Below are 26,733 nucleotides of genomic sequence, written 5' to 3'. Positions count from 1 at the left end.
GATCGTTGTCATCCACTTGTGCATTATATTTTGCAAATCTTACACTTCTGTATCACTTGTTGCATTGCAGTAACAATCAGAAAAATTAAAGCTTATCTTTCTCACTAGTCAAATTTGAGTTGAGAGAGTTCTCTAGAAAAACTTCCTTGAAGTGCCCCCTAAGCAATAGACACCTTTTGTTCTATAATGTGATTCTAGATAAGCTCTATATTTTCATTTTGACATCCAAAAAGTGAAGAACAGCAGCATCGGCTGATATGATTCACAAGTAGTGGACTTGCTGAACTATTTTCTCATCTAATTTGTTTCTTATTTTAAATCCACAGTGAATATAAAAGGTCAGAAATTAGATATAGAATAGTTTTTAAAGCAAAAAAGAAGAACTGACATTCATTTGAATTAAATGTATTGTGTAACACTAAATGAGAATATGGACGGAAAGGTACATCCTGTTACAGCATAGCTAGAGCAGTCATTTTTGGTTTTCTTCTCTTTATTATTGCTGCTTATTGTGTGATACAACTCTTTTTATGCTACGTGTCCACCTTCTGCCGCATTTGCTGGCTAGTTTTAAATTTGTCCCATGTAGAGACCAAATGTCTAAGAAATCACACACCCTGAAATAACTAAAGATATTGTAAGTATAACATGAACTCTGAACATGTCAGTAAAGCAACTGGCTTTACTATGCAACCACAGCATTAGGTTTGAAGTAGGATTTTGTCAATCTGAAGCTTCCTGTGTAAGGACTACTCATGGCAGCGTTCATCCAAATTTCAGAAATTGGCGAATTTTTATTCTCTAGACTTTTCTATTAGTTCATCCCTTTTTTACTGGAGAATCTCACTACCATTCAGTGGATGGGGCCTTACACTGTGAGCAAAAAGCTCACACAAGAGAAATGGTAGTTTTTTAATAAATGACCAAAATATGCACTGTTTGAGCAGTGATTATGGACATACTTCAATAATACAATAAACCTTAAACTCATCTCAGTTTATAAGTGTGTGAGGTTAACTGTAGTAGTTTATATAACTCGGATGATATTATGTCTTAACATGCACTTTATTGCAAATAATCTGAACTAAACCACTGCTGTTTACACAGCGTAGGTTGTAGTGAAAAAGCAAAAAATAAATACAGGTAATATATTATTAAATGTACAGACTATTTAGTCATATTAATGAAACGTTCATAGGGAAGAAGGTTGAGAGTTAACTTTCTTAACAGTCCCCGCTATTAATGGATAGTGGATTCTATTGGCTAAGTCATTTCTTATTGTTTGGTCTGTGACTTTCGAAGAAAATCTGTCACATGTGAATGTTCAGTTTGGAGAGAAACAAGCTGACAATTCAGGATGACTCACTTCAGATGAGAGAAACAGACAGGATGGCTTGTAATATTCTAGTTGCTTTTTTCTGCTGTTATCGGGATTTGCTAACTGATCAGGGACAGAATTCTGACATCTAGCCCTTGCAGTTAATCTTATATTTCTGCAGCGCATGCAAAGGAAGAACAGCAGATAAATGTAGTCACTTCAGCAAGTTCGTCAGATCTTATGAAGCTTGCACTCAGAAAATCTTTGTCCTTCTCTGCCCATAACTCAGCCCAGATCTCAAATGTTCAGCTATGGCACAACAGAAAGAGAGGTAACAGAGATTGTAATGACCAAGTCTCAGCCATCCTTTCTGATTCTCTTCTCTGCTCCAGTCACCAAGCAAGCATAGCCCTCAAGGACTAGAATGTGTTAGTCACTGGGAGACATGAAGCTGGAAACGAGTTTGTTCTGAAATGGAGTAAATGCAGATATGGAAAGTTTACTCCAGTTTCAAATGCCTTAACGCTACTCCCAGGCTCCTTCGGTTCTGTAACTGTTCAATCTCATATTCTCTAGTTCCCCTTTCTTGTGTTCAGGTTTCTCTGGTTTCTGTTGTCATCTAAATTTAGTTTTGGGGAAGAGTTCTTGGAAGTATGGTATAGTCCTCTTTCCAACATCTCATTAATCTTTCCATTGCCTCCACTGTACCTCAGCTCATATCCCCACCGAAGTATTGGCAATGGTACTGTCACTAGTTTGTACCTAATTCTGTTATACGCAGCACTGCAATTAGTTGCATAAAGTCTCAAGACTTATTTTGGCTATATGGGCATTCAAACATTCAACTTGTGTACTCAGACTGCACACAGATTGCTAATAATCCTATAAGCTTGGAATATTTTTCTTGTCTTTTCTTTTGGGGAAACTCTATTGAAAATGTGTGCATGTAAGAGAGAAATCATAGGTAGAATATGGGTCTGGCAGAGAGATATTGGACTTAATGTAGTTCCCAGCATGCTAATAAGGCACTTAGGTAAGCAATGAACATTCTTTAGGCTCTGCTATAGCTTTAGCAAGATATTTGTAGGAGATAGACCAGATTTATGACAATCCCTATTTTGCTGGGGTTTTTTTTTTCACCTTCTAATTATTTAGATACTGCACCTAGATCAAAATCAAGTCTAAATTTCTTGCATATCTGTGGTCATAAAAACAAGAGGAGCAAGGAAAATCAAACATAAGAGAACTGCAGCAGAACAAATATATATACAGGATATTTTTCCAAGTTTTTATACTCAGCAGGTCTTTGAAAGCAGCTCAGCAGGCTGAGTAGCTTTCATGAGCATTTCTTCTTGGGAATCGAGTGATGACTAGAGTGACTCTTTGCTGCTTTAAAGGGCATGCTAGCTGCTAATTCCTTTTTTTTAAAAGCAAATTAAGAGGGCTGGTGTGTGTGGTCATATTAAAAACTACTGATGCAACATTATGGTAGTACTCCAGGTGAGTACTACAAGCTTGAATGACTATCTCCTGAAACAAGAAAAGGTTTTCTTTGCATGAGAAAGTATCTTATTGCTTTCTGTGTTTTACTGTTTGTTTCCCAGCAAGCACTTTCTTCACATTAGCAGAACATTAGAGAGTGCTTTTGATTCACAGGTGCAAGATGCATTGAATCAGTGGATCTGAAGCTTGTAGCATGTTATGATTATATTACTTTCTATCTCTGGCAAAAAAAAAAAGTTATTAGAGAATGGCTCAAACAGAAAAGGAAAGAAAAAGAGCAAATAAAAGAAACTCAAATTAAGGCTGGAAAAAAGTTAGTTTTCAACCTGGGCAGGATGAGACTTTAGACCACACTTGGGCACACTGCTGCCTTTTGTGCTTTGCCTGTTGCAGGGGCAGTCTGAGGTGAGATGTATTGCTGTTTATATTTTTGCTTTGAGAGCAATTACACCATGTCATGTATAATGGTGGTTATTAGCAGCTATGGCTCACATACACACGGCTCTCTTGTCCTCTTTCGCACCTTTATTTTTATTTTCTGGGAAAATGAGAAAGGTCAAATGCTTTCTTGAATAGCTGACTAAATATCTTCCTCAGCTGAAATGGCAGAAGATGCCATAAGGCAAATGTGGCTACAGCTGGGAGGCTTCATTCCGTTTTGCCCTGCTCATAAGACTAAACATGTCATTGGTGCTTAACGTCCAGTGATTCAGGAGTTGGAACTTGAATTAATTCTCAACCTCTTTGTTTGCACTCCAGTGTAAGGCACAGCAGGCTCCTCTCAACTCTAGCATATCTCACTCTCCTTTTGAATGTAAGAGCAATGCTGATCTCTTAGAAAGAAAATGGATGGGGATATTTCTGAAGTCAGAATTAACACAGATGTCTGAATTTAAAACAATATATTTGCCAGAACAATAAAATAAGGTAAAAATCAAAAGTAACCTGAAAAGAAAAACTACTTTCATTTTACTGTTCTTTTTGCAAGTAAGAAATCAAAGACGAGGGGTACCATGCACATGCAAGAATATTACTATGCAATTCCTCTTTACATCCTTTCTCATATTCAATTATTTTCTTTCCACTGAGGAATAAAACAATATATATGCCTAGAAGAATGTATTTTCCTGCTTAGTTAGTAGGGTTAAAATTGCTTTCTTTATTAAAGACTGAGTACTTCCTCATTTATCATTTTAAATTCCATTAGTTGTTTCCAAGGAGATAGAAATATGCAGGAAAATCATCTGAGACTCTGATTTGTAAGGCTGTTCTCTTTAGTGAGAGTTGAATGTGCCCTGTTTTAAGGAACAAAATAAACTTGGAGCTGCTGTAGTAAAGAGGTTGGGACTTCGAGTTTCATTTCTGTTCAGGCCCACTTTCTGCTTCTGGAAGTTGGAAGGGGATTGTAAAATATTCAAATCAGTATCAGATTATCATTTAGTGGCTCGGCTGTGCTGTTTTCTACAGAGAAGCAGGATAGGGAGTTCCCTCACCACCACCCCCCACCCCCCTTTTTTTTACCACCACCCCCCACCCCCCCCCTTGTGGTAGTGGCTTTCTCCTGACAGTTCTAGGTATTTCTTGGAGGACAAGAATGGACAGTAGACAACTTATTTTTCTTCCTCTGAGTTCTTCTTCAGAAATAATAAAGCCTGGATGGTTCCACAGGTATTTAAAAGCCTGTAATTGTTCAGTGAAGTGCCAGTGCTAAGTTCTAAACAGAGATATCTTTCTTTTTTGTCTTTCTATTAATAAAATCCTCATGAATCTGAAGGTAAACAGATCAGTTGTCTTACCTGAAGTAGTCTTCACCACCTCAGTTGTATTTCTTAATCCTGTAAAGGAGAACTGGTAAAGCCTCCAGGACCTGGTGTCTCCCACCTCCACTGAGCTGCGCTTCCATTGGTAAATGATCTCTTCTCTTGGGTAGCCATCTTATTGCAATGGAAAATACAGAATGCTTTGTTTCATAGTCATTGCTAAGATTTTAGTGTACTTTGGGGAGTAAAAATACTATTTTCTATTTCTGGAAAAAACTGGAGAAGCCTATTGCAAGTAAATTATAGATATGTTTTTCTCAAGTTACTTAGTAGTGCTTTTTACTTAATGTCACATTTTATTTTATTTATTATAAATTAAATAGCACTTGAGATAAATTTTTCAAAAATGACTTTTCCACTTTTGTGGACCCAATAGGATGCAATTTTGCCCATGTTTCAATTATGGCCAAAAAGTCTGCAGCTGGACTAGGAATTCACACGTTGACCTGGCTGCAAAATGTCAAACTCTTGACTCCAGCTATTGCAATAGTGAAACACCCATGCACAGAGAGGAAGTATCAGGCCATGAGACTTTGATGCTAAAAGTAAAAATTTTTACTGTTATGATAAGATATAAGCATAAACTAATCACATATGTCCCAGAAATTGTATCATTTTTTATATAGCCTTCCTTGATTATATTTGTGAACGTATATGATTCATGTACTTGAAAATAAGGTCATAAACTGAAAACCATTGGACTATGTCTAGTTAAGAACACAAACCTCGCTGACGCTAACTATGTATATGTAAATTTGTAATAAGAGGTTCAATGTGGGTCAGGAAAGGGATATTTCTAAGCATGTTACTTACAGCTTGAAAATTCCAGGGGGCAGGAATGGGCATCCATTGGAAAGTTGTGTAACTGTAGCTGACACTCAGCATCAATTGTCAGCCTGAGGAGAAAGAGATTGAGATATACAGGACGCACTTGAGAAGTTTGTCCTGAAAGCTAACTCACGGCAAGCAGAATGAGATTCTTACTAATATGGAACCTGACTATGAAATATGTAAATATATATATATATATATAAAGCAAAAGTAAACTATTGATATGTATGTATTAATTTGGATATTCCAAGCATAGGAAGACATCATGGTTACTGATAAGCAGTATTTCAAATGAGCAACCCTGTGAGCTGCGTTTGTCTCCTGGCTCCTGCATGTAGGTGCTGCATGCAAATGACTCCCCGAGTCTCATACTGTGGGATGCAGAGGGATGCTGTGACCACTAGCCACCAAGTTAATGAAGTCAAAAGGAAACTTTTCTGCATTAGGGATTTAGGAACATACCTAATTTCCTTTGAAATTAAGGGAAATTCTGTTTGTGACACAGAAGGAGACCTGATTCTGTGTGCTAATATTATTGCTCTTTCTTTCTCTTCTTATTTCCATCATCTTCAGTTTCATTTCAAGATAATCATAATATGGATCCAAAAAATGATTAAGATCTCTCTTCGATATTGCCTTTCCTCTGGTGAATATATTTAACACTGTTTGAATTTGGGATAGGCTCAGATTTACTGATGGTTTTAATTTTTCTCTTGTGGAATTGAGTAGATTTCATTCCACAACACAAAGCACAATCCAGGCTTTGAACATCTCCAGGCATGAAGTTTTCTGGGCAACCTGTTCCACTGTTTGACCATTCCCACAGTAAAAAAGTTTCTTCTTATGTTTAAACATAATTTCCTGTACTTCAGCTTGTGCCCATTGCCTCCTGTCCTATCACTGGATACCACTGAGATTATGTCTTCTTTACCCCTTCCATCCCCTACCTTCTTTACCCCCACCCACACTACACGCATTGATAAGATCCCCCGAGCCTTCTCTTCTCTAGGCTGAACAGTCCCAGCTCCCTCAGCCTCTCCCTGTACATCGGATGCTCCCAGCCCTTCAGCATCTTAGTGGGCCTTCACTGCATTTGCTCCAGTAAGCTCATATCCCTCTTGTACTGGGGAGCCTAGCACTGGACCCAGCACTCCAGACGTGTCTCACTAGTGCTGGGCAGAGGAGAAGGATCATTTCCATTGACCTGCTGGCAATGGTCTTCCTAATGTAGTCCAGGATGCTGTTTGCCTTTTCTTCAAGGGCACTTTGCTGGCTCATGGTGAATGTCCACCAGGATCCCCAGGTCTTTTTCTGCAAGGTGCTTTTCAGCTGGTCAGCCCCTACCCGGTACTGCTGCATGGGGTTATTCCTCCCCTGGTTCAGGATGACATTTTCCTTTGTTGAACTCCATGAAATTCCTGTTGGCCCAGTTGTCCAGCATGTTGCAGTCCCTCTGAGTGTTAGCACAACCTTATGATATACCAGCCACTCCTCCCAGTTTTGTATTACCTGCAGACATGCTGAGAGTGCACTCTGTCCCATTGTCCAGGTCATTAATGAAGATGTGAAGATGTTAAACTGTATTGGCTTAGTACAAAACTGGGGAGTACACCACTAGTGACTGCTTTCCAGTTGGTGTTCACGCCACTGATCCCAACCCTTTGAGCCTGGCCGTTCAGGCATATTCAATCCACCTCAGTGTCCACTTATGTAGCCCATACCTCATCCTCTTCCACCAAAGGTAAGTCTTCTTTGCTCTACTTTCCTACTGGTCTCAGGGACCTGGAATTTCTGAAGGCAGGGTTTTACCAGTAAAGACTGAGGCAAAAAAGTCATTGTGAACCTTGGCTTTGTTGGTGTCCTTTGTGACAAGGTCCCCTTTCCCGTTCAGTGGTGCGCCCACATTTTCCCTAGTCTTCCTTTTGCTGAGTATGTATGTGTAGAAACCTTTCTTGCTTTCATGTCCCTAGTCAGATTTGACTCCAGATGAACTTTGGCTTTTCTAACCCTGTCCCTGAGTGCTCGGACAGCATCTCTGTATTCCTCCTGGGTCACCTGTCCCTGCTTCAACCTCTAGTACATTTTCTTTTCACATTTGAGTTTTGTCAGGAGTGTGTTGATCCATGCAGACTGCCTGCTATCTTTGCTTGATTTCCTGCTGGTCAGGATGGACTGTTCTTGAGCTTAGGGGGAGGTGATTGAGAAAATCAACCAGCTCTTCTGGAGCCCCCTTCTCTTCAGGACAGAATCCCAGATCTGTGATGATACTATCACATTTCACTTCTGGATTAATCCAGCTTGAATCCTTAGTGGTGCTTGCTGTGACTCACTACAACATCTAAGCATACATTAATAACAGATAAGTGTTTCTACGTTCTATCAGATATCTCTCTTTCTAATGAGGGGAACTGAGGGGCTTGAAGAGAAATGTAATGAAATCCAAAGAGACAGTAGTGTGGCTAAGTCCAAATTTAACATTTCAAAAGTGGACCTAGGATCTTCTTTATCAGACTGCCTTTGATTTGCACGGGATTTCAATTCCGATCATTCTCTTATCTCTTCTGACAACGGAATGTGTAATGAACGTAAAATAGCTATGAAATAAAACTCCTTTTTGTAAATCAGACAGTTGCAACATTAAAAGGTTGTCTTAACCAAAGCTTCAGATCTAGTCATTAAAATTATTAGTGTACTTTTCTTTAAAACATTATTTTTGACACCAAATAAAACAAAAGCAGAAAAAATACTTTGAAAAAAAATGCAGTCTAAAACTCAGATGGTCTTATGTCTAACATGTTTGATTCTCTACTCTCATTTTAAATTATAAATTCTCTTGAACAAATGCTGTCTTTATCTACATTTTACATATGACCAAATATTATATCACATGTAAGAAAAAGGAAAAAAAAATGTACTTAGGATTTTCACATTTAGGAAGTATCTTATGGTTATTGGGAATATGATATTTGAATTGTTACATATTGCATACGTTACACTTAAATGTAGGCATACACATAACAATTATTGAAAAGATAGTTTTTAAAGGTAATCTGTCTCAAAAGAAAAGCTATATACGTGCCTGAGAAATCTGGAGATGAGCATATCAAGTTCAGATTCATGAAAATTTTAGTGGAACAGGGCGTATCTGTAGGTTTTGTATTAAACTTTAAATGACCAATGCTGAAATGATAATCCTTATTTTCATAAGATATTTGAGGAATTAAATACTTTTGAAGGGTGGAGCTTCATCTAGCTAAATTGTAATCAATTAAGAATAAGATGCCTTGGATGTATATAATACTTCCTTTTATACCATCTACTTAATTCAAGGATATTTTGAATTCATCGTTATAACCCAATAAAAAGGTAAAAGGCAATATGGACCAAACCAGTGGCAAACAATAAACATATAGCTGGAAATCATAGAATCATATATGAAATGAAGATTAATTACTATAACAATGCTTATATTCATTTTAGTATAAGAATGTGACTATTGTAGAGCAAGACAGTACAATCTATGGGAAGAAATACAACTCTTTACTGTGCCAATATAAAATAAATTACATGCAAGTAATATCTTCTAAATATTTCCCTTTTTCAAGGTTGGATGCATAAGTAAATGGGAAACCCAATGTTTTTTCCTTCAGGTTAATGTCAAATGACCTGAATTCACAGGACCTTTCTCTTTGGTTTTCCCCATAGAAACTGAAATTAAAGTCAGATATAAATACCTCAATGTGTACAACACTCTGCCGTCATTCCAGATCCTGAGCATCCTATTAGGAGTTGTTATCCAATGAGCATCAGCTTTCTTGGAATTTCGGAAAAATGTGTCTGGTATCCAGATCTTCCCAACCATGTTGCTGTTTAATCTGAGCACTTTTATAGTGCTGTTGAACTTCAGACGTCTGTCATACCACGTTTGGGCGAAAAATATATCAATTGTATATTCCTGTTGTGTTAACCAGAAATACTGATGAAAACATAGCACTCAGCATTTCACATAACTCCTGATATGTTTTCCTTAATTTCATATGAAAAAACATGAACTACAGAAGATGATACTAGAACTGACAAAAACAATTTTTTGTCAATTTTTGAGGGCATGGTTTACCAAAGATTATTGTTTAAAAGTAATTTATTCTGTTATTTTCCCACTGACAGGTGAAACTAAAATGCAATTGAGTGGGATATGCACCTTTCTAATTCTGTGTCCCCACACCTCAACCCACACCTGATCAGGTCAGAGAACAATTACTTATTCCCTTGGTTCTAGGACAGGAAAAATTTGAACTGACTTGGCTGCCTTAATTGCCTGTGCCCCACAGTTAATATCAGAAGTGGTGAAGTCTCACTTTCCCTGGCACCGCTGGGCAGCCAGAAGATGCAAAGGGAATTATAGAATGGAAAAGAGCAACCTGAAGTTTATTTCTACACATGAAAACTACAAGAATGAGGTAGACATTGTGCTAAGGCTAGACAATTTTACCTCACCTGAGCTCAGTTTCCCTGTCTTGAAGAGATTCATAGCTCATATAGTCCTCACATCCATAATAATAATAATAATAATAATAATAATAATGAGGTTTTAAAAATAATATAGTGTAGCACAACATTAAAATTAATGGAAGCTTTGTAATGTCAAAAATGATGGAGGCTTTGTAACAAAGTGAACATTGTAGAAAAATTGGCAATCATTTACCTACCATATTGATAGCATTCACAGGCCCAATGCTATTTACATACATGTCAGTGTGAATTACTGTTGGTTTAACTGTAAGAGAAACGGCAAGAATCAGTAACATGAGTGAAGGTCAAAATCAACTACTTGAAAGTTAAACACAAGCAAAAGATTATTATAGTACCTCTCTTGTATGGCTATGGTTGCCTCACATTTAAATGTGCATATACAATAAATATAAATTTGCAGTAATTTCTCCAGTTTGAAATTAGTTGGAGACACTTTGAGACAAATTCTTATATCATTTATTCTATCAGAACAAATTCACTTATGCTATGAGAACAAATACTGAAACCAGTGTCATTACCTTAGGTGAGTCATATCTCACTGAGAGTATGTATATTTTGTGTCAGGTCACAGCAACACATCTGACAAAACACTATCAATGAAAGCAAACTTATGCTTCTTATGATGTCTTGCATCACTCGTTTTACATTAAAATGCTAAATGCACATGACTGCTGTTGCCTGCAGAGATGGCTGTAGGTAAGTAAAAATTTCATGAGCCCAAAGCAAAAATAATACTTAAGGCTCTAAAACAGGAATGACAAACAGTTGTTAGATTAATTTATTTTGAAATTACTTTATTGCAGCTTTATTATTCTTATACACCTTGACTAAAACATGATTGTTTTTTCCAGATGCTTTTATGAATGCTTAATTCCTTTCTGTTCTCAAAAGTCTTGGATTGGGAGAATAATACAAATTCCTCTGTTAATTTACACTGTATACATAAATTGAAGGTTAAATACTCATGTTATCCCTCACTGTGAAAAATTCCTTCGTTTATAAGCCTCTATAAACTTGTTAGAAACAGCTTCCTTCATTAACTTTTCTGCTCTCTGCTTTCCTCTGCCTGCCTCATCCAAGAATTCTCTTTGCGTTTTTCTATAATCTTATTACTGCTGTATCTTCTTCTGCAGAGGTATTGTCTGCCTGTTCTGTGCACACATGGGGCCTTCTCAAACTGACTTGCAGCAGCTCAGAGAGATTTATCTCTTCAAACTCCCTCAGTAATCAGTGGAGAGGAAGATTCCTGCAGAAGGTGATTCAGTCAAATAAGACTTCCATTATGAGTCCAAGCTTGGGTCTATATACTTATATTGGCTGTGGGGGGAAATCTAGGGAGGTTGGCCTTACTTGACTGCAGTTATCTTTTGTGAACCTCTTTCTCTGTGCCCCATTCCCCAGTCACTTCTTGCCCTGCTGTGCAAGTGAGGGCCCATGCCGCACCAGTCAATGTAGACCTGCTGCTGTTAGAGGCTCTGTCTGCGTCCATCGCATCATGCAGGGATCAGGCTGCGTTATCCTTATTTTGGTCTTCCTTTCCAATACATTATTTGTGATTCTCTAACACCCTCACCTAGATATACAAAGAAGATAAAAAGTTGCTTTTTCATTCCCCAAAAGTTAAATTCTGAACTTCATGTGCGGGTGCATCATTACAAGCAGCCTGATTCAGCAAATCACAGCAGTCTTATTAGATGTCTCAGAATAGATTTAGCAACCTTAATTTATGTCAGCTTCCAATAATCATGACTACTTTTCATGCCACTGATGTTTTACTACATTGTATTTTGTTTTTGTAAGTACTTTGAATGGTTTCTGCTTCCTGTGTAGCATAATATAGTATGAAAAGTCTTTCTCTTCACCACTTAATCAAAAGTGGCCTAAAAAGAAAAACAACATACCTCCTATGTCAGGTCTCAACTTGTTGTCATATCCTTCCAGCAAGCCATTTAAAATAAGAGTGACATCACTCTCATGGACTTTGGGAGTCAAAACCCAAGTCTTATTTGAAGTGTAATCTTCATAATCATCATCTCCCTTTTGGGTGGAACTGTTAAAGAAATAAAAATGAAGAAATGAAAAGTGTTGAAAAATACGAATTTCTAGGCAACCTCCTCAGAGACAATACATACATAATTCAGGTTTTAATAGTACTGTACAAAACATTGAAAAACTGCCTGCTTTATAGAAAGAGACTCACAGTAAGGATGACACATAACAGTTGAGGTTACAGTTCGCTTTAGCAACATTTCGTTTTACTACAGTTGAGATCATATTCTGTCTATTTGAAGGAACATCAGTGCTTATCACCTTTGGCATGCCTATTTTTTCTCTCACTGACTCAGGTGGGACCTGTTATGAAACAAATCTAATTGTCACTTAGCTTATGCAACTCTCCACCAAAATATCACTTAGTATGTACACAGTGTTGTTGCCTTACTTCTCTTTGAGAGAACGATTTGATGCAACACATTGCTGACAAGACCAATAATTAGATTCATTCAAACAAACTGTCATGCAGCTTTTCTCCACTCTGATGAACTTGAGCTTATTGTGCATTTGGAAAGTTCAGCATAAATTTTTGCCAGTGGTTTTCATTTTCACTTTTGCTAACCAGAACTGAGAGAGGATAAAAATCTGCCTACCCTTTTTTTTTCTGCTACTGGGCAGTATGACAGCAGATCTAGTATAATTCAACCTGCTTAGCACAGTAAAAAGGGCAAGTTAGGAATCGGAAATATGTAGAGACTAGCCTTAGTTGATGTTTTGTTTTCTTAAAATCTGTGCCTCCAGTTCTAGAGGAGAACATAGAAACTACTTTAGAATATGACGACATCAGATATTTTCATTTCAGAACGTCAGTGGTAATCAGCTGAATGGTGCTAGGCGACTGTAAGTTTTTTGCATAATATGCCAGTGCCCTTCTTTCCTGACCTGCTTCTGTGACAAAGTTTGAACACTGCTGGATATGAAAAATCTTAATGATACTACAAATGTCTTAAGCTAGCGAATGGGACAAAAGCAGAAAATTTAATTATTTTCCTGTTTCAACCAGGAGCTGTACAGAAGTAGGAAAGAGCATAGAGAAGTAGATTCTCATGGGGGCTAGAACTCATGCGTGGCACACAAGATTGAAAGTGGACACAGCTGACCATGGTCATAGGTGCAATAGTGAAGGGATGACTAGTCCCAGAGTCTCAGAGAGCCATTCTGTTAACACAGCTCTTTGCTCAGCTGAGGTCTTGCCCACTCCTCCCGACAGTGCTACCCTGCTGCATCCTGTTTATACCTACCCAGAGTGGATGGCCTGAAGGATCTCCTGTATTGGGCATTTGGGAGCTGCAAACCAACTACACAAATACAACTTCACTACGAAAGAGGCTTTAGCTTCTTTCTTCCCCATGGGCACAGCCTAATAGGAAAGAGCCACAGCACATCTATGTCTCCCTGTATAAGACTCTGCTTCCCAGGAGGTGCTGAAATTTGAAGCAGTCTGAGACTGTGCATAGGGCTGTAACAACTAGGAATGCATAGCATGCATGAAAGAGCCAGTCTTGCATTGCATTGAATTGAGCTTGGAAGCTGCTAGTGAAGCTAGGTTAATCTATGCCTTCATTACATGTACTAAGTACCACTGACTGCAGCCTCCAGGCACCACCTAACCCACCCTGCACCAGCAGTATGCATCTGGGAGCTTCAGCTTCCCAGATCGAGAATAGGCAACCCAAACTCCTCCCTCTGGCTACATAGGCCTGAACCTGTAGTGTTTTACTGGCAATCAAAAGCAGAGTTTTAATTGGCAATGTGCTACATAGTATTCTGCTCGTACTGACAAACAGGCCAGGATAATTAAATTGGTGGGGGAAATTTGTTTATTCAGCTGTCTGGAGTTCAAAGATGTAATTGTAATTCAAAGGAACATAACTGAAGCAAGGTTCTCCCTCCTGGAGGAAAGGAAATCCTTCTAAAAAAAGTCTTTCCAAACAGAAGACACTATATGTTTTCAGTTGGTGCAAAGTGAATGAAAAAACCTAACTTCATGTATAAAAAGCCATATTCCTGTTTTATAACCAATTAAACATCCATTCTCTGAAAATAATAGTTTTTCTGAATGGAAAAAAAAAGTAAATAAAATACATTCTTTCACAAAGGCAACGCGTTCCTGAATATTAATGTGATGAGAAAACTTCAGAAGTCAAACAGCTAGTTAGTAGAGTCTGGTGTACTGGACAGTGCAAGATTAGATGATGAAAAAGTATGTTTGTCTAGGACTTGTCTCAAATCTACAACAACCTTATTGAACAGTGGCCCACAGTCACTAAAACTGCCATTTCCTCTTGGTAATTATTTGTAGGAAAGAAATACATTTTGATTATAAGAAGAAATTAAAGAAATAATATTAAGATTAATAAAATTAAGATTAAAGAAATAATATTAAAGAAATAATCTTTGCTCATCTGCCATTTCAAGCCATTTTGGCGCTTCAAATCTCAAAAAAACAGCAAATGCCTTATGAGATTAGTGTGAGGGAGTGGAGAGAGAACACAGCCAGTGTAACTAGGGAAAAAGGCCACTGAATTCCAGCTTTTATCTGAATTCTAAGTGGATCATAAGTTAGCATGGGTATCCAATTGACTAAATGTCTGTCCATGTAAGACTGCGTACGAGCCAGAACGATCAGAGGTGCATCTGTATCCAGATGAGCAGGGCTTTAGTTGTGTAATGCCATTAATACTAATGAAAGTGATAATGACAAAACCCTTTTCATCTCCTTAAGACTTTCAGATCAGTCCTTCTGATTATATGGCCTAAATTTTGCCAGTGCTTTTAATGTCCAGAACAAATTCAATAAAGCCCAGATTATACCTAAATGCATATTGAAAACTGTTTTTATTTTCATGACTGCTAGAAGTTTTCAAATCTAGTAATATAGATATGCAAAGAAACACATATATACCTATTTGCAGATTACAGTATAATTTTTTGAAAGTTAATGTTTCAGATACTGATACAAAATGTCACTGTTTGAGATATGCCCACTTTCTGACATTAATGCCATTGCAAGATGTGTGCAAGACTGCTCTACATAAAGCTAGTTTCCCTGTTTGGAAAAGAGATGGCTTAAGAGGGTCAGAACTCAAACTTGAAACTTAAAGTCTTAGGGTAATTAAAGCTAGAAGGCTCTTTCGGAGGTCATCTGGTCCAATCCCCACTCAGTTTGCCAGCTAAGCCTGCGTGAGGTAGCTATGATTATAATTACTTACATATATATATAACCATGAGTGTGCCTAACATGCAGGGGGCCTCTTTGTATGTGTCAAATTACTTGAAATACATCTTCACAAAGAAAATAGAAGGCAGAAATCACTACAGGCTAATAAGCATTTATTAATTTAGATCAGAAAGTACATTAATTTGGACTACAGGAATATTTGTGTGGGGGATGACAGCACAAGATTGAATCATATTTTTTAAATTTTTTTGATAAAATGGGCAAAGACCTATGAACTGGTATCTTACTCTACAATTACATACAAACCTCATTCTGCTAGTGAGGTTTTTACCATGGCAGGGACTAAAAAGACTTTTAACTCATGTTTCTTATCTCCCTCACTATAAAATACACATACTAATCCTAATTCTGTACTAAAGAAGTTGTTACTTGATTTATAACTTTTATAAAGCTCTTTTGAGTGCTCACTAGTGAGGTGTAACTTTAGCACAAACTGAGATTACACAAACTAAATGTTCAGGACCGGATTCTCCAGATCTTTGCTAGTGCACACCATCCATAAGTTTTTTGCAATGCCATCTGGGCAACATTTAATTATTCATGGAACAAGTTTAACCTCTGTGGGCAGAGGTACCTACTGCAGGTAGAACTGGGTTCACCAACCAAGGGATAAAGAACTAATGAAAAGATGCTCTATTTCATTGGCATAGCCTCTTTTACAGACCCCTTAACGCTAAAGGCATTATTTCTATGCTGGAAGTACGTTGAAATACTAGAAGATTAGTTCAATCAGTCCCAGAGGATATCTCTGTTGAGAAATCACTGATGTGTTAGGAAAATAATTTTTTTCCATCTTCTTTTCTGAACCTTGTCCAGAAGACACAGCAAAACCCATTAGTCAAAGATTTTGTTAATGTTCTGATACACTATTCTCTTAGCAGTTCAAACCCATGAAGTCCACATTACAGTTTGGGAATCCATTCCTCTTTTTAATAGATTCAGTATGATTTTTTTTTTTTTTTTTTTTTTTTTTTTTTTTTTTTTTTTTTTTTTTTTTTTTTTTTTTTTTTTTTTTTTTTTTTTTTTTTTTTTTTTTTTTTTTTTTTTTTTTTTTTTTTTTTTTTTTTTTTTTGTTTTTTTTTTTTTTTTTTTTTTTTTTTTTTGCTTTCATTTCCATGGAAGATAGATACCTATGTAAAAATAATCATCACTTTAGTAAAATTTATCAAATAATTATATTAATGGTGTTTAGCTGTCTTACATTATTATCTTTTCAACCCCTTTGGCCTAACTTCTTTAGTTCAAAATTCAAAATAAATGGTTGATTATCTATTTCAAAACTACTGTGTTTTAGTTAATTGCTAACATAAAGTCAGCATTATAATTTTTGATAATCTCTGCTGTTCCATGACATCTCCGTATCAGAGACACTCTAATGTAACTTCCAGAAGAATCATACGTAGCATGTCTTAGAAAGACACTACCATATGTTGGTAAAGGTACACTACACATTATTTAAAATCACAGGCAACAGCAACAATTTTTCGGTCTAAACTGAGGGACAGATTGGGCACATCTTATTTCATCAGTGAGCAATAACTCACAATGCATGTCCCTTTGAAATAAGGTAAATATTTCCCAATCCGCAGGAACATGATTTTCATAACTTGTTACAAGTAGTAAAAGGGAAATTATACTCTTTGATGCAAAAACCTACCATGACTGCTCAGTCTTTCAACATTCAGATGTGAGGTCATATATTTAGCTGGTCAAAATCTCTAGAATTCCAGTGACTTTAAATAAGATATGCCAATTTCTGCCTGCTGTGGCTCTGTCCTTTAACTTTTCTAAATATAGAAAATGAATTTTAACCATTTCCAAGTGTTCTATTAAGAAACTTCACACAAGAGACAATTATCCCTGCTGGAATCTGCTTGCTATTGCATTGCTGTTTACAAGCAGAATCAGAGTAGCCCCAAAGTGCCTAAAGAAGACGACCTGTAGCAGTACTGAATAACCAACAACTAATTAGTTTAACTCTAATTAAAAACTTAAGTTTATTTGTCAAAAAAATCTGACTAATTTCATCTTTTATACCAAGTAGGCTATAGAAGATACAGAGCCTACAGCAAAGATTTAATAAACTACTCATGCATACAGTGAGTCTTCCACTTAAAGCACCAATGTTTTCTGTCTCTCAATGAAGGACTGAAACAAAGCTTGCTCTTTTACCTAACAGTACTGTTTAACTTAATGAATAGTCAAGCTAAATTCATTCTTTGATGTGCATAAAAAATTACCCTAATCTATAGGTCATACTTTATTCATGATGATAATACGATCAGTGTGAGGGAAGGGCATATTCCAAGTTCCCACTGTGGATACAGAGATGCTGTATGCAGATGTGACATATGAGTATGTAGGGAATAGCATATGTGCAGGAGATTACAGTGTCTGTGGAAATCTAACTGTATCTATATTCTCTCTTGTTGGCTGCCAATCATATTTTAAGTAAAGCTATCTCAATTGAAATATAAAATGTCTTCACAAAGCTGTATGCTGAATCCTCTCTCCCTGTTCCTGTTTCTATTCTGTCCATTTGTATTGTTTAAATCCTAAGGCTGTGCCCATGCTCCTATCTTTATCATAAAAATGGTACCTATTTTCTCTTTTACTACTAAATATTCATCACAATACCCAACCTTCACTTTTCTCAGGATTGCAAATCATGTAATATGAAGATTAATCTCATCCCGAGTCGATTCCCACATCAGAGTCGGAAACTTAGAATAATGCTTTGCTTAGAGAGGAAAAGAGGAGATCCAGCCAGCTATCAGAAGTTCCACAAAAGGAAATGGAGACTGCGTTGAGAGATTATGACTTAGTCGCAAAAGGCGGGTAGATGAGGCGCTTAGGGACATGGTTTAGTGGGCATGGTGTTCTTGGGTTGATGGTTGGACTCGATGATCTTGGAGGTCTCTTCCAACCTTTAATGATTCTATGATTCTATGATTCTATGATTCTATGATTTGGGATAAGAAATCACAGAGAAAGTGTCTTGTTTTCCTGCTCCCTCCACTTAGAGCTCTGGTGCTGGTGAGACTGCAATTCTGGTACCTAGATGGAGCTTTGTCTCAGAAGAGCCTGAAATACTAGATTCACAGTGTTTCCAGAAAAGCTTGCTTCAGATTTGGCCATTAGCGAGTATTAGCTGTCCTTTGGCCACTTGACATGGTCATGTAGCAAGGGAGGCTGAGGAAGTTCACAAGGAGAAAGAAAATAGTTTTTACCTCTACTTAATGGTTTAGGTAGGTCAGACTTTAGGTAGGTCACCTGTAGGAGATAGTTTATTTCCTGGGCAACTGCTACAGCTACAGCTATCATTCCAGAAACTATTCAAATCATGTAAAGTATTTAAAAACTTGTCATGAAATAATCACTGCTTAAAAACAAAACAAAGCTGAGTTTTTATGTCATTCCTAAGCCACAGAGGTATTGAAGTGTACAAGAAAAAAATTATTAAAATAATACTACAATTCTAATAAATAAATTGCTACAGATGAAACACTAAGATTAAGAAGGGACTGAGCACACAAGTCTCAAAATGGATATTCAAGACCCAGAAATCACTAGAGTAGCACAGATCAGTACTCCCAGCAGGTGACTTTTCAGCTGTCTTTACAGTACCTGAAGGCCCTAGATTGCCAGCAGTCAATCATTTCTGAAAATTATGCCTACATTGAGATCTAAAGGCCAGCCAGATTCCTGTGAACATTTACGCTGTTTTCCACTGAATGAGATGATACCTGGCAACATGGCACCTAAGTATCATGCTGTGGATTTTGCAGGACTTCTTCTAGTCATTCAGCAACTCACAGTATCCTCACTGGTACTTGTCAGCTGTTTTGAGTAAAGCAGTCCAATTCTTAAACCTCTTCAGAGACTTCTAAAATACTACATGGCAATGATGTTTTGTATTAGTTGCTATAAAACTGTCAGTCATAGCAGCCTAGTTTATCTTACAGTCATTCTACATCTTCCCCAAGACGTGCACTCACATTAGCTATTGCACCTTATCACATCATAAAATTTAGCCCTTTGTAGTTATAAAGCATCTATTTTCTGTATTTGCAGATTCACCTGAATGTGGCTACAAGAAGTGTTTGCACAGAAAGGTAGAAAATGAAAAATTTAACTTGGTTTAAGTTTTGTTTCCTTCCTGTAAGTTTGTGAAAAAGCTTTTTAAAAAAGCCCTTTGGAGTGCATTTATTGAGAGTGTTACCAATAAAACTTCTGGTTTATAGTATTTACTGTGTTTTCTAGTCCACTGTACTGAAAAATTGTAATGCAATGTTTGTATTGCACAACTGATTGGATTCAAGTTGTGAGTGAGCATGAAGATTATTGTCCCTTTTTAAATATTTCTAGTACCAACAAAATGGGCTCATGGCCAATTGTCACCAAAATTACTGGAAACAGGGACCAGTGTTAGCAGTCCTGACAAAGAACCAAAAGCTGAAATGTAGCACCCAGTCTAGACTCAGTTTGTCCAGCAGAAAGTTGAGGAACATCAGTTAAATAAGTTGATAAAGGATTTCCCTCTTCAGATCTATCAGAACAGACCGATGTAATTGACCAAAACTGAATTGCACCACAATTTTAAACTTGTGGGCAGGGAGAGGAAATATATGCTACCCCCGTGGAGGACAGCAAAATGTAGAGGGATGAAACAAACTTGTATAACCAGTAAGGAACAAGAGAGATAATTATAGAAACAAGCACACATCATTCATTTTGAACAGCCTGAGCTTGAAGTGCAGCATTTATACTTATGAGAACTCTGGAGGAGTCTAAGATGTGATCAGATGATTCAGATAAACCTCCATAACTTAAGATGATTATTTCAAACTTTTTTTGAGCTGGCATTTTGTATTAATATGTTTTCTTACATTTTGTTTACTGGAGGTTATATAATCTACTCACGTATCTCTCTTTACTGTGGTTATGGCTATTTTAGTGGTAAGCAAAAGAAAGCATTAGATAGAAACGAACAGAAAAGGGAGAAATAGGTTCAGATATTCTTCTGCATCACAGGGTTAGCTTGAGTTGATCTACTTTATTTGAAATTATCTAGCTATATCTAATTGTAAAAGGTGTAACCTTGGAATTATGTGAACCTCAGAAGGTTTATTTTTTGGTTTACCACCTTCTCCTCTCCACTTCTCTCCCCTCCCGTCCCATGCCCTTCTCTCCTCTTTTTTCATGTCTTTTAAAACTGTTCTATGCATCTCTGCATGTGAAATCTAAGGCACGTGGGGCATGATTTTTGCCTGTTGCTATTACACAGCTCCTGCAGATTTCCGCTATAGCTGGGAGAGCTCAAGAGAAGGAGTTAAGTTAATGGCCATTACTGAAATGTGATCTGACTAGGTCTTTTTTAGTGTGAGCTCTCTTAATTTTTTCTGGCTGTGTTTTATTGTATGTAATTGTCATCTGTTACTATTATATATAATTTCTCTTCCCCAATAAAGTACATTGCTTTTAGAAAAGATTGCTCTAAAATCTCACTGTAAATTAACAAGAGGAGCAAAAAACTTAATTCTGTTCTCAGTAAGATTAGGAAAACATGGACGCCCTCCAGCCATCTATTTAAACAACATTAGCTCAAAAAACTCAGTCCTATTGCTCGATTAGATTTGAAAAATGAAAGAATAAGAATTCTTGTTCTGTAATACCCTATGAGGTACTCATATTCATGGCTTTTCAGAATACTTGCACAACTTTTTTCTATATTTTGTCATCATGGTAATTTCACCCAAAAGGAAGTCACTTCTGGAATCAATCATTCATGAGGTAGTCATCTTCACATCACTATCTGTCAATGTTTAAAAACAAATATGTGAGGTGCTAGAAATGTCAGTAGTTTTGCTTATTGAGTAACCCTCCTGAGCATTTTTTTGAGATTTAGAATACCTTTTTTTTTCTACAGATGTGAGCTTTAAAATTCAAGTTAAACTGAATATAAATCCTCATTAGAATTAAATCTGTCAGGGAATGTTTTCATTCTTGTCTTCTATGTTTCAGTACACAACAAAGCACTATAATGTGGTGTTCCCAGTGTTGGGCTGGGATTCGGGAGCTTTGAATGCTTACCCCAGTTAAAGGCCTAGTGTTCTTCTACTTGCTCTGATAAGCCAAGTTATATCATCTCTGCGTGTAAGTGTAAACCGTTTTTACAACAAATATTATTCATGATTGGTGAAGACTAGGCATGATGGTAAACCATCTCATTATGGAGGAAGAAACAATCACTAACCATGCCTTAGGAAATGACATTGCATTGCTGGGAATCACACTTCCATCACACTTATCAGCAACGTTATAGCCCATATCTTTGGTAAACCTAGTGGGTCAGGTAAACCCTGAATGATTAGGGAGCCAGTAAAAAATAAATTTAAAACCAGTATAGGTTTATTCTGAGTATATTCTTAATTCTTGCTTCTTTCAGACCATGGAAGTATCATTACTGAAATGTTTATTAGATAGAAATATGTCTTGAAGAAAGAGCTGAATGAACAGAAAATAGTTGCTTGATACACGTCTTTAATTAACTCATCATGAAGCTAACTCATTCACAAAATGAGTGTAAGCAAATGGTGAAAATTAAACTGGTTTTTGTTGTTTTTTTTTTTAAACAATGCTTCTGATTTAACTTCATTTTTAATGCATGGTAACCAATAGTAACCCATGTGTTCCCACATAAACCAACTTATATCATGCAAGACGCTGTTTGCACTCATGCTCATAAAACAGACTGTGCAGGGGTGGATGTGGAATTTAGTTCTGATAACAAGGTAGAAGTGTGATACATTAAGAATGTAAGTGGCAAGCTAATGTCTCTATGTCAGCTGAGTAGGAAAATTGTCAACAAGTGTGCCTGAATTTCCCCTATGGAATTTATGTATTTTGATGGAATGGCCTATGTCGGTTTTTTTGTGGAATTCTGATGGACCTTCCTTAGTGGTTGGTACTAGTGGGATGGCTTCATGTCAGGGTCTTCTTAATTCTGTGTGGCGTATGAACATCCTAGCTTCTGGATAAGGATCATTAGTACCTCTGCTATAATATGGACCCAGGCAGGGTTATTCAATGGCAGTGTCGCTCCATGCCTGTACCCCTCTCTGCTGCATCCCGTGTCCACTTCTCAAGGCTTCTGCTGTCATACTGGGCTTGTATTTCTCCGCACTACATAACTATGTAAATAACTCATTCTTCATAGAGTCACTGCTTGTTACTATTGCCTATATAAAACTATGGTTGTACCATACAAAAAGTCAAACAAATTAGCCATAGATGCCTGGTCAGTTAGAGAAATTGCTGTGGCAGCTAAACCAAGTAAAACAAAGCTGTGGGCAGGTCAAGTAAAGTTCAGACCCAGCAGGCCTCACAAGCCTCTGTCCTGAGGCCTTGCAAACTCAGTGCAAAGATTATGGCCTGTCATTAGCAATGGCAATGTTGTATTGCAGGGCTACATGCTACAATTCACTAATGTTCCTTCCAAGGTAGATATTGATGCAAAGCTGCTACATATTCCTTTACTATTTATGCCCCACTATGACAAATGTTTTGGAACACAATTTCAAAAACAAATGCCAGGGTACAGAAAAAGACATACAACACATCCTTTGGATATCTATTCCATAGAAAGAAAATCTCACTATTAAGTATATTCAGCTTTTAACGCAAGAACTTAAAAATCTTTTTCTGAAAAATGGTAAATTGTTTTAATGGTGCTAACTAGAAATAATATGGTGACTCTGCAACTTTCTTTTAATGAGAAGAAACTGTGTATGGGTTCACTCAGTGTCTTATTTCTCTCTTTTTGGCCTTTCTATCAGTCTCCAAAAAGTTAAATGTGAGGCACATAACATGCAAATTCTACCTAGCTCTGAAATTTTTGACATTTGAGTGGGCTAGGCATAATGATCACTGCAAAGCCTATCTTCCCATCCTTTATATTTAAATGGGATTATTAAGGCTAGTCAAAACACCAGGAAAATAGGAGCAATTTCTATTTCACATACAGACAAACATGTATCTCCCAGACTTTTCTTTTTCCTCCAGAAATATTTTGGCATACCTTTTTTGACTCTCTCTCATCAATATAGTAGAATTTTAATTTTATAAATCATCAGCGTTCTGATTATGATCAGAGAAGTTTGTCTTTGTAAAAGGAAAGAAACTTTTAAAGAGAAAGCTACTAGAAACTTATTTTATAAGTTGATGGTATTCAGGGATAGAGAAAGATGGATGCCTCGTAACTCAAAAAGAGAGCAAGAATCAGAACAGTAACGGAGTACAAGCAGAAGTTAAGAGTGAGTTTGATTAATGTGTGGAACTGGCTACAAGGGTCAGAAATAGCAGTAGATGTAGGCATAAACATATTCCAAAACCTTTATTTTGAAAAACTGCATTGGGAACCAAGTTTATAAGGCACAACTATTACTGATTTATTTCTGAAATTCCTGGAGGGGAGAAACCACAGTAAAGTCTAGGAGATGTAGACTCATGTAACTAGAGTTTCAAAATATGTTTAGCAATGGAATAATACAGAGTGCAGAAGATACTACAGAGAATGATACAAAGTACAGAAGGACATACAGAGGTGAAAATGTTTCCTTCAGTTTGAAAGATTCTATAAGAGGATTTTTTTTTCTCCTTGTCTTCACTGCAGCTCTACGCTGTGGCTAAATCAAAGGAGCCACTAAATGTGCTGCAGAGGCTGTTTCAGATGTAAACCAAAATGTCCATATATTCAGGCCACAACATCCGGATCCCCAGCAGGTTTCCTTGGCCCTTTCTCAGAGCTCTATGGAGCATCCACCGTGGCATGACAGCAATAAAGTTTAAAGGTGAATCAGTACAAGACCAAGCAGTGATAGGCAGCTATTACTGCCTCGCTTTACTGGGTCATCATGAACTAGTCCATTCCCAGCTGTGGGGGCTCCATTTCAGAGGTGTGAGCACCAGCTACATGTAGTGTCATTTATGGAGATTGTACTGTTTGTATGCACTGAAGCAAGATCCATGAAGATATTTAGGGTAGCTGCACAAAGCATCATGGCAACTAGGAATAAGCTAATTGGCAAAATGCAGATGGTTTCAGACCCTATTTTCTACGCGTACAGAGAAGGCACCATGATGCTGCAGAGATTTTGTTGGTCCTTTGTGGATCTTATCCAAACTGCATAATCAGGAACTTTTTAAAAACAGTCTTTTCATGACTCGAGCAGATGCCAGATGGGACCATCAGGTGAGGATGGAGACCTGAAAACTTGGAAAGAGGGCAAACCCCCAAAATTAATGGAACATGAGCAGAAGCTAAGGAAGGATAAAGATGTTTATTAATCATAGCATAACTCCCATATGGATAAATTCATCTTCAGTTTCCCTTGCTACAGCTCCAGCAGCTTTTTATGAGATACAGACTTAAGCAGAATAACTGGCAGAGTATTGATGAGAAGAAATTCCACTGGAAGCCACTAAAGCAAAATTTCTACATGCAATTTATCCTCCTGAATCCCTGGGGAATATGACAAGCATACCTCAAAATAATTTGTTAAATAAAGAACAGGTGCTATTCCAAGCCCTACAGTTCTCCAGGAGACATTACCAGTGAACTAATTTAGAAGAGAGGACATAACTGGAATACACTTGCTGGCAACGTTTGCATTTTTAGCTTGTATCTGTCAGATTTTCCAGGATTATACTTTTTATACTGCCAAATGCTCAGTATTCTGATCCTCATGCAGAAAACCATGTTGGTAAACATTTAAACGCAAGTGAAAGTGCTTTCCTGGATGAAGGCTTGAATGCTTAAAACCTTGCAGAATTGAATCCCAGTTTAGCTGCCTCAGCCAGTTTCCCAGGGTGTCATTGCAGACATGGTGTCTCTGTTAAAGAAATACATTCTTCACATGCTTTTTGGAATTCTTACAGGTAAACTAAAATGAGGAGTCTTATTTAAAATATGTACTGTTTATGATTGGACATAATTTGGCTATTAAGCTTCTGGTTTTTTTCATTAAATCCTTTCATTACTATTTTATTGAGCAGCTCAGAGCATTGCGTATGAAGGTAACAACTGTAGATAACAAATGTTTCTCATTTTTTAATCTGAATATATATTGCATTAAATCTAATCATCTCTGCTGCTTATCTACTGTAGACAGATTAAAAGAGAGAGTGTTTTGGGGACCATAACAGAAGAATTGATGTTACAGATATAGTATGGTTCCTCTTCTTTTTTTTCTCTTCCTTAACAAATTGTATAATTAAAGCTGCAAACAATTTTCTCTTCTAATACTCTCTAAAAGCCTTCACATACTCAGAACTTTTTCAAAGTTACCATGTGAGCTAAAATTCTTGGTTTCTGGCCAAAGTTTAATTTTATTTCAAAGCTTAAAATAAAATCCACATTTTGAAATCTGTAAGGCTAAAATTATTCCTATTCCCTTTTAAAATTAAATCTATATAGGGTTTGTTTTCACACATGTAATCCCTAGATGACTGAATAGTAAATTCTGGAACTCAGCATAGAAATAGTTCTTATTAAGAAGTATACCTAGAGTAAAACTGATTGGATATTAAGTGCTTAAACTGTATTAAGTGGGTATAAAAGTGGTTAAAAGTGGTTGGGTATTAATAGCAAATAATTTGGAATTGTTTAATTTAATTTCTGAGACATTAACTCTCTCTAGAGGCAGTGGTGGCATGTTGCGAGAGGAAAGAAACACTGTCCTCACCTGGGTGAAATAGAGGTATCTTAGTTTTACAACTTTTTGACATCAAGGAGGCAGAGTTGTGGATCTGTATCACAATAACCAGTGGCAGAGAAGAATATTTTCATGTTGCTCACCATTGCCTCTTAAATATGGTGTTCAGAACCTCATTAGTTATGCTGGACTTGGAAGTTAAGAATTTGGCCCTAAAGATTTGTGGCAACTTTGATCTCATGTGCTGTGTTAGAGCTTTATTAAGGTTTTAAGACATTTTAAGTGCATGCTTTAAATCTTTAAAGCAGCTTAGTGAGGTTTTTTACCATTTCCTTTAGAAACCAGGGAAATAAAATGAAAAAAGCCATTATTACTGTAATGTTGATTGTCCTTGCCCCAAAGAACTTACAAATACCTGATGTGTTTATTCAGTACAATGCAGTCTTTGATACTAGTTAATTATTTTGGTCCAGTAAAAGAGCAGCAATATTTATGATTGTATTCTAAGGTCCTCCAAATATTTTACTGCTGGTAACCTTCCCCTCTTCCAAATCCTTACCTTCCAAGAAAATAGTGATTCCTTTACTATGTCACAAAACAAAATTGTAATACTCAGACATATATTTGGGTTCACAGCCCTCACAAGCTGTAGGAGCAAAATGCATCCTTTCAGTTGTGTATACAGAAGCCAAAAGGTGTGTTTTCAGTCTTCAAGTTCAG

General features: G+C 37.0%; 1 protein-coding gene across 1 annotated transcript in view; it reads right to left on the bottom strand.

The window, feature by feature from the left end:
• Nucleotides 1–26,733, bottom strand: part of GABRG2 (gamma-aminobutyric acid (GABA) A receptor, gamma 2) — a 69,678-nt gene that overhangs the window by 32,599 nt on the left and 10,346 nt on the right. The window contains exons 2-6 of the mRNA XM_009318510.1: nt 11,907–12,055; nt 10,182–10,249; nt 9,207–9,427; nt 5,455–5,537; nt 4,618–4,755 (exon numbers count right to left, since the gene is read on the bottom strand). Of these exons, the coding sequence (XP_009316785.1) occupies nt 4,618–4,755; nt 5,455–5,537; nt 9,207–9,427; nt 10,182–10,249; nt 11,907–12,055 (659 nt within the window). The remainder of the gene's footprint in view (nt 1–4,617; nt 4,756–5,454; nt 5,538–9,206; nt 9,428–10,181; nt 10,250–11,906; nt 12,056–26,733) is intronic.

This window comes from Pygoscelis adeliae, unplaced genomic scaffold (assembly GCF_000699105.1).
Source record: "Pygoscelis adeliae isolate BGI_AS28 unplaced genomic scaffold, ASM69910v1 Scaffold42, whole genome shotgun sequence".
NCBI classification, from domain to species: Eukaryota; Metazoa; Chordata; class Aves; order Sphenisciformes; family Spheniscidae; genus Pygoscelis; species Pygoscelis adeliae.
This window is presented reverse-complemented; position numbering and strand designations above follow the sequence as displayed.